The sequence below is a fragment of the Sinocyclocheilus rhinocerous genome, unplaced genomic scaffold (genome assembly GCF_001515625.1).
Source record: "Sinocyclocheilus rhinocerous isolate Xijiao unplaced genomic scaffold, SAMN03320098_v1.1 scaffold64, whole genome shotgun sequence".
In the NCBI taxonomy this organism is placed as follows: domain Eukaryota; kingdom Metazoa; phylum Chordata; class Actinopteri; order Cypriniformes; family Cyprinidae; genus Sinocyclocheilus; species Sinocyclocheilus rhinocerous.
In genome coordinates this window covers 635,116-644,543 of record NW_015659929.1, presented here as the reverse complement: position 1 = coordinate 644,543, position 9,428 = coordinate 635,116, and the positions used below count along the sequence as shown (strand labels likewise).

Below are 9,428 nucleotides of genomic sequence, written 5' to 3'. Positions count from 1 at the left end.
AAAAAAAACATAAGAAAGGAGATATTTGTTTAAATTTTATTTTGTGTTTGACTGTTAAAAAAGAATATATATGCCTATATATATTTGTTGTTTGTCTTAATAAAGTGGGCAAATTAAAAATACAGTGGTTAAATTTTTTTATTATTATTATATTGCTCTGTTTTAAAAAAGGTTATAAAAATGTCAATAATTATCGATACCCAACGATATGAAACATATATCGTTAATATATGTTTTAGCTATATCGCCCAGCCCTACCACAACACCAACAATTTCATTTAGAAACATCAAGTGAAAGACATCTTTGCTTTTCTATTGTAGTTAAAAATACACCAACATGACAATTACACACTGGGGTATCAAGCTGCTCTTCACATACACAGAAAAGTTATATACTGTATTGTTCAAATTTTGGGATCAGTAATTTATTTATTTTTTTAAAGAAATTAGTAAGAATTAAACTGATCAAAAGCAACAGACTTTTATAATGTTACAAAAGATTTCTATTTTGAATAAATGCTGATCTTTCAGACTTTCTATTCATCAAAGAATCCTGAAAAAAAATTATCAGCTGTTCTGCTTAATATTTTTTTGGACACTGTGTTTTCAATATTGATAATAATAAGAAATGTTCCTTGAGCACCAAATCAACATATTAGAATGATTTCTGAAGGATTGTGTGACTCTGAAGACTGGAGTAATGATGCTGAAAATTCAGCTTTGCATTAGAGGAATAAATAAACATATTCCGATAGAAAATGTTATTTGAACTTGTAATAATATTGTACAATATTACTACTTTTCATGTAGCCTTTTTTTAAGCAAATAAATGCAGCCCTGGTGAGTATAAGAGACTTTTTAAAAATCTTATTGACCCCTAACTTTGGTAATGTAGATGTAACGCACATGTAAATGAATATTTTGATTGAGGTTACTCACAAGGCTGCGGAACTGGTTATGGAGCAACTTAGAAGATCGGCCCAGTGAGGACTGGGAGGCCAGTGATTCGAAGGATTTGATCCGGTGGGCAGAAGAGTGACGGGTACATACAGAGTCGCTGCCTATGCCAATATCTACACCAACAGAGAGAAGACAGAGGAGAATAATAACTAATGGGAACATCTGTAACACTGTCAAACACTATAAGAAGAGCACATTAGCAACTTTGAACACATTTGAAACTGTTGATAACACTGTGATTTTAGGCTTTAAAGTTTCAGTTTATTGTTTCTTTGTTTGTTTGTTTTTTGTGTTTTTTTAATATCATGTTTTTTAAAATGACTCAATTTATATTATGAAAATCTAAATGTGTACTAGAAAGATTTCTGAAGGATCGTGTGACACTGAAGACTGGAGTAATGGTTGCTGAAAATTCACCTTTGCCATCACGTGAAAAAAAATATGTTTTTATATATTAAAATAGAAAGCATTTATTTTGAATAGTAATAATATTTCACAATATTCCTGTTTGTACTGTATTTTTGATTTTTTTTTTTAAAAAGCAGTCTCAGGGAGCAAGAGAGACTTCAAAAACTTTGTTTTTTTTTTAAATGTTACCAAACCCAAATCTTTGAACAGTAGTGTGTATGACACAATAAGAGCCTTTTATCATATTTATAATACATTACAGTTTCAAGTGTGTCATAATGTGAAGGCGGACTTATTCATTTCACATCACACATTATCTTTAGCTTGTCTCCACTAAATTCCAAGACAAACAAACACAAACATAAAGAATGAATTAAAATATCTCTTATTTATTGCATATAACTCACTAGATTAAAGAATTATATATTTGGATATCGTTGTGCATTATTTAATTCCAGCAAAAACAATGCGAATTTAGCCCTACTGTGGCGTGATCCCATTTAGAGTGAAATCAAACATTAACAACAGCGGGAGTTGCGTGATTTTTGCAAAATTTATAGCCAGACTGGAGATCTGAAAATGTCATCATGTAGTTAAGCTTGAGATCACATCATCACAGCTGAATGAGCTCAGTGCTTCATGGTGAAGGAGCTTCAGAAGAGGCTGCTCATAAGGCAGAGCGAACTGGACACAGATTAGCGAAAATCCTGTAAACCACAAATTTGGAGCAAAGGGATAAGCTTTCATCCCCAGAGGTCAAAGAGTCTTACTTTAATACAAAAAAAGTACAAAACAAACTCTCAGACAATTAAAAAAGCCTTTCAATCATCACATAACCTATATGCGAGGTTTGTCATCTGGGAATGTGCATACAAATCATGGGCCGGAGACATGACAACAACACGTCCTTGCAATGTCTGTGACAAGTGCTCACAGCTGTAATCTTTCACACATAAGACTAAAAATAAGTGTTTACTAACAGCTCATTTCTATTCCAAAATGTAGCACACTGTGATGGTGCTGGTGATGACAGAGTTGAACCCCAATGGAGCCTTGGGCACTGCCAGGTCAAACGAATACCTTTTAACAGGTCAGAGAGGAGCAAATTACTGTGACAGAGGTGCAACAGCAAACGCGAAAGCAAGAACGCTCCATATGAGAAAACTCAAACCTAAACCCACACAATGTAGAGGAGGTAAAAAGCAAAGCGAACTGTGGGGAAGTATACGAATGCAAACAAACCCTGAGATGAATTCATTAACACAATCTCCAGCAGAACAAACACCCCTAGAGATCACAGCGTAGAAAGCAGACTTAGATGCACACCAGGCACAGCATTAATCTCAAAGATGGAGTAGTGATACCCACTGAACTTGAGAAAAGGGTATCTTTTCCTAAGATATTGTCAGTACTAGTTTAGATAACGCATCACACATTATGCGGCTACCAGGAGCTCCATATGTGACATGGGCCTCAACCTCACCACATCTAGATACACTTGACAATGCATTAGCATTACCCTGAACCATCTGTTCCTTAATAAATGCGCATAGATCAAAATCCCACTAGCCCTTTGTCTTTCTGTCCACATTTGTGAAATTTTAAATGATTAGGCCATTAAGTCTCTAACAGTGGACAGAAAAAAACTGTAAAAAATGGAGTTAACATAATTTACATTATAATACAATCAATATTAAAGTATAACTTAATATTATAATTAGTTTTATCCTACAATAGCACTGACAAATAAAACCCAATCATTTAATTTTGCAAACAACATGTCTATAACATCACACTTAATATTTTTCCCATACTGTATAGACCTAAAAATGTCTGTATGCATTAAAATATATATTTGCCTTTATATTTTTGGAAGGACATGCCTCACAAAATGATCATAATATTGGGGGTACTTGGAGTTAAAAAAAAAAGTTGAAACACATTATGAAAATCACTTTTGTTGAACTGAACCAAGCAGAAAACAAAGCTTGAATCTATACCAGAGGTCCAGAGCTTCAAATTCATGCAGACTCAAATGAAACAGACAAACTGTACATGAATGGACAAAGCAACGCCATTCATAGATGACACAGCCCTGTATGCTGTAGCGCACAAACTCGGCAGCAAAATCCCGATATTTTATTGATAAACATTACAACAACCACAACCAAATAAACCCTAGCGACATTTTCATAACATTACCCAGCTTTTGTCCCATCAGACTGTGACAATGAACCGATGTGCAGGGCATGGTCTCACTCACGTCTCTTTTGTTGATTGTTTTCATTGTGGCGCCAATGCAGCAACATACAGTAGAGTCAAAGGACCATAAACACACCAACTTACCTCGACGCGAAACACCGCGCAGCCCTTGAGAAACTCCGTGATGTTGCTCAAGCACTCGCTGTCGTTCTTGGGATCTTGATAGATCTGAGGGAAACGGGAAGAGCAGTTGAAAAGTGTGAAAGCTTTGGGAGTGAAGGACTGGCTCGAGTATCCTGTATGAGAGTCCACGGGCTGACTGACTGCCTGCCTGACTATAACCACATCCACACACACATCGCGAAACAGATCTGCAGCACCGTGGAGATGGACAGCAGGAAGCGGGAGGAAGTGACGTTTCCAGATGGACGCCGAGCACAATGGGACGTGAACACACCCCTGCTCTGGCGGGGGAAATTAAAACGGGTCCGTCAGTCAGAGCAGGTATTTTGAGATGGTCCTCACTGCAGAACACAAGATTCAGGGGGCGTGGTTGGATCCAGATCCAACTCCTTCCACCTTACATATCCCTAACCCTCCCCGTCCCCCCCCCCTGATCCCTAACCCCACCCATCTCCACCCCTAAACCTACCCATCTCCACCCCTTAACTTACCAATCTCCACCCCCTAGATGTGGATCCAACCACGCCCCCTGGATATTGTTTCTGCAGTGAGGGGCTACTGGAGGTATTTTGAGAGGTTAATGAGGGGGATGCAAATCAAAACATTCTTACAGCAGTTAAAACATTCTGATAAATACAACAAGCATTTGTATATGTGACCCTGGACCACAAAACCAGTCATAAAGGTCGATTTTGAAATTGAGATTTATACATCATCTGAAAGCTGAATAAAGCTTTCCATTGATGTATGGTTTGTTAGGATAGGACAATATTTGGCTGAGGTACAACTATTTGAAAATCTGGAATCTGAGGGTGCAAAAAAATCTAAATATTGAGAAAATCGCCTTTAAAGTTGTCCAAATGAAGTTCTTAGCAATGCATATTACTAATCTAAAATTAAGTTTTTATATATTTACGGAAGGAAATTTACAAAATATCTTTATGGAACATGATCTTTACTTAATATCCTAATGATTTTTGGCATAAAAGAAAAATCAATCATTTTGACACATATGTTTGGCTATTGCTACAAATATACCCGAGCGACTTATGACTGGTTTTGTGGTCCAGGGTCACATATATCACATTTTGGGTTCTGGCAGTGTATTCACCACTCTGTGAAGCATTTTTTAAAGGAAACTGTCTGGTCGTCAAATTCAAAATAGACAAAACTAAAAGCGTAAATGTCAGTGACTGAATTTGTTGCATACTGCAGCATGAAGGCATATGGCATATGTTGACAATGTGTTGTGAGCTGACCAACATACACTACAGAAAGGAAAACACGTGGTGGATTGGCACTGAAATGTGTTTGGGGTGGAATCAGAAGGGATTAAGTCAATATATAATTTTATCTCTGTAAAAAAAAAAATACTTGAGTCACTGTTTGTGTTGTCAGATTGAAACATTCTTGAGAATCACTATAGGCGGCACTTTTTTAAACTAGCTTGGATATCTTAATGTGTACTTACTAATGAACTTCAAAGATATATTTCAAGTGCCTCAAATTCTTTCCCCTTTAATGGGGTTACTGGGGGTTACAGTTTTTTAAGTTCTTTCAGGAACTGCAGTGTGCTCCATTTTGTAAGTTCCCCAGAGACGTGTGCCTAGAGGTTCTCCAGAGGGTTCTGCCAGTGTGGCAGTCTGTTTCTCATTTGTACACTACAAAATTATCAGATTGGGATAAAATTAATCCTTGTAAATTTTTTAATGGAAGGTGCCTGCCTGCCAACTCACTCATCCTTATCTGAAATAATAATAACAATATCTACAACATTTTTTTGAACTGAATTGAATGGAATGCAAATAACAAATGTATTTACATATAACAAATGTATTTTGTAGATTTTAACATTTAAATGTACAGTTAAACACATTTCATCATATGATTTAAGAAGGTGTTCACCAAAAATGAAAATTCTGTCATCCCTTACTCATCCTCATGTTGTTCCAACCCATACGTCTGTCGTTCATCTTTGAATCCCAAATTAAGATATTTGTATGAAACCTGAGAGGTATCTGTCCTACTATTGAAAGTCCATTCAACCTAAAATTTTGATGGTTTAAAAATGTCATACAGTCATTATAAAAGAGATGCATATGAATCAAGTGATTTAATCTAAGTCTACTGAAAGTCCCAGGTTTCATTAAAAATATCTTCATCTGCATTCTGAAAATGAACAAATGTTTTATGGGTTTTGGCAGGGTGAGTTATTGATGACAACATTTTCATTTTGGGTGAACATCTCTTTAACATAAAATACATAACCTAAAACTGCAAAATGTAATTCTGCATTTAGGCCAAACCTCAAATGCTTCCACTAAGTTGGACGGCATGAAGCAAAAGTATGGTTTTAAGTTATTGTTATGGCAAAGATACATTACGAGCTGATTTGCTGAGAGAGGTTCAAGAATGAAAGTATCAGCAAATCAAATCGCAATGTCAATAAAGCTTTCCTTCTTTGCAGTGTCATCCTATAAGGAGCTGCAAATGATACCTAAGACTGTTCGGTAGCTAGGAAACGGATGCTTCATTGTAAGTCAGTGGGCCTTACAGCTGAAGCTAGCATATATGTAAATACATGTTGTAGTGAATTGTCAGGATCCTTACGTCTGAACACCCTCATATTTTCTTTAAAATATTTTCTATTCTTTTATAGATACAAAATGGAGTAGCGCATCTAGTAATGGCAGTAACTACCCATTGCAGGAGACAAATCTGCCTTATACATGAAAACAAAACAGACTTGTTCTCATCATTGCACAGAGCATGTACCAGAAGAATTAAGTGTGTATGATAATTTTGTTCAATTATTGCTTCATTTCAGATTTTGATAGTCAAAAATACTATGACAGATATGTGGGTTATTTATTTATTTGTTTTTATGTTGCAATAAATGACAGTTGCATAACAGGCTAGTTTTGTTGCACTCTGACTGATCATGTGGACAGTCCCAACAGAAACATGATGCTTCTGCCCACACCATCTAAAAAAATGTCAAGTGCACTATTATTTCTTTTCCCACTTTAAATATGCAAACTTTAGATTTTTTTTTTTTTTACTTCCACATAGTTCTCTTCCCAGGATATACACCTGCTGTAAGCATCCTATTGTTATGTTCACAGTGAGAGTGTGAAATTTGATAAGCAAACCAGATGGAGCTTGAAAAGAGGTTATTGCTGTCATAGACTGTTAGTCATTGTCAGAGCTGACCCTGAATATGCCTGATTTCTTAAAACGCACCCCCTCTGTATACACCAAACCAAGAAGGACAGACTCAGATGCATTATTTATGGAAAAGACAAACTGCTTTAGAAAACATGTTGGATAATCTTATACCTGAGTGGTCATGTGCTGCTTTAATTATAGAAAAAATGCATTTCTTATTTGAATTAATTATGTTCCCTCTGAGAGGCATATTAAAATCTTTATGCCTTTCATAAATTTGCATTTACCCTCAGGTATCTTGTTCAGTGGAATATATTGTTTTCGCTCTGATACTATGAATTGCGTTATCATGTGGTTTAATGTTACTGCATTCTGATCATTCTGTGCAATTTAATTGAGATAAGAAAATAGCGTGTGTTGAACTGCAGTTGAATGCCATTTGTTATGCCTTTCCAGTTTGCATTGCATTACATTGGATAGAAGCAGGGGCTTATGGGAATAAAAAAACACTGTTTCTTTAAACGAGAGCGCATCTGCTTTTTTGTCTATTTACTGTCTATGGCGGCCCATTTCCAGTGTAGGCAATATAAGCAAGGGTGCATAGCTAACCTTGATAATACCTAACAGATTAATGCTATTCATACACAGCCATGTAATGCGATTTGCACGCGCTTATCCTCAGGTTTCCATAAGTAGGTTATCATTTACATCTCACATACAGTCGGTTAATATATATGTTTTACTGGTTTTCTATTAAATATGACAGTCAAATGCGTTCAACATTCAGCTTGGTACGGATCTCACAATAAAATCGACGACTGCCAGTGTTGTTGCCTAGAGCAACAGCAGCACTAGCGCGCGCTGATCGCCTCTACCGACCTGCTGCTGCTGCAAGGGCTGCGTTTACATTCTAACAGAGGATTAAACATCTGTTGTGACCTATATATAAACTATATATGCCACTTGTGTTATAATAAACATTAAAGCGCGTGTAGTCTTAAGATTACAGGAAAATGAACAGTGAACACGGTGCGCCAAAGGGAGGATGCGCGCTTACTTTATCAGTAGTGCCTGGACGTAGCCGCTCCAGCAACCTGCACAGGACGAACCCATCCTTTAGCGAAGACTGCAGAAATCCATCGGGGTCCGAAATGGTCTTTTTTGGTGATTCCAAAACCCCGAGCGTAATGAGCCAAGTAACCGTTTGTTCCGCCGGATTCATGGCCACACCAGCAAGGTCGATGCTCTCAGTATGACGATTGTAATGGGGAAAGAATTAGGCTGTCTGTTATTAACCAGTCGTTGAACTGGGCACCATTTTCCTTTAAAACGTGTTGTTTGAGGGATGGCGCATTATATGGCGCTCCATGGAGATGAGTAATGCTATCGCTTCGCTCCCATTTCCTTTATTACGACAAGCTGTCAAACGCCTTTCACTGGAATACAGTCAGCGCACTAAACCTGCATCTTCCGGCAGATGACATCACAGCATAGACACAGCATATGTGACCAGTCGGCTTCGCATCCTGCTTTGCATGTGGACTGCATGGGTTCACCTGCTCTTTGCATGACTAATGTGTCGTAACAGAAAGATCTGGTGTACATTTATTATCTATTTTTAGAGATTAGTGAGAAGGAGCATTTGGTTAACGACCTTAATAAAAGGACATTGTGAAGTATTTCTGTACATTGTGAGAGTGTGAATGCATGGATGCAGTATAGGGGATTTTAAAATATGCAGTCTTCAACCCTCCCGTTATTGGGCAGGTTATACGATACTGTTGTTTTTATCAGAATAGTGTAGTTCATATGCGGTCCGCAGGGTGGCGTCCTTTGACATAGCATTTATCCCGCTGAACCAGCTGGTTTAGATTGGCCTTGTAGTTCTCTCAGTCTCACCAGTCCTCAAACCAGATGAGAGTGGGAAACCAGTCTTTTTTAAAAGCAAGGTAGTCATAGGAATGTGTAAGAAGTTTGTGTAATTTGTTGTTCTTCATTAGTCTGTTTTCTTTTATCCATTTCTGAATATTGTACACTAAGTAGTATGTAAGTAGGAGTAAGATTTTTTTCCCCCAGCAGCCAGTAGTCTTCAGTATCACTTGATCCTTCAGAAATCATTCTAATATGCTGTATTGGTGCTCAAGAAACATTTCTTATTATTATCAATATTGAAATTCAATATTGATTTTTTTGGGGCTACATTTTTTGGGGTTATATATATATATATAAAAGACAGAGAAGGCTGAGCATGTTTATTGCTATACATTGCTGTGTGTGTGTGTGTGTGTGTGTGTGTGTGTGTGTGTGCGTGCGTGCGTGTGTGTGTGTGTGATTTTTTATTTATTTAGATTAATAGGAAATTCAAAAGAACAGATTTTTTTTTTATGGAAATCTTTATAAATGCTTTTACTGTCACTTAACTCATTAAAAAAATTCTGACTCCATACATTTCAACAGTAGTGTAGCTTATATACTGTATTTCCATGTGTGACTGCAGTAACTAAGAT

At 36.9% G+C, this 9,428-nt stretch overlaps 1 protein-coding gene across 1 annotated transcript in view; it reads right to left on the bottom strand.

Annotated features, from left to right (window-relative positions):
• The window catches only part of LOC107724494 (rho guanine nucleotide exchange factor 7-like), a 29,147-nt gene extending 20,148 nt beyond the window's left edge, over positions 1–8,999 (bottom strand). Inside the window, exons 1-3 of the mRNA XM_016533463.1 lie at positions 7,979–8,999; positions 3,696–3,798; positions 940–1,130 (exon numbers count right to left, since the gene is read on the bottom strand). Coding sequence (XP_016388949.1) covers positions 940–1,130; positions 3,696–3,798; positions 7,979–8,143 — 459 coding nt within the window. The 5' untranslated portion in view covers positions 8,144–8,999. The remainder of the gene's footprint in view (positions 1–939; positions 1,131–3,695; positions 3,799–7,978) is intronic.
• Positions 9,000–9,428: the final 429 nt, after the last annotated feature.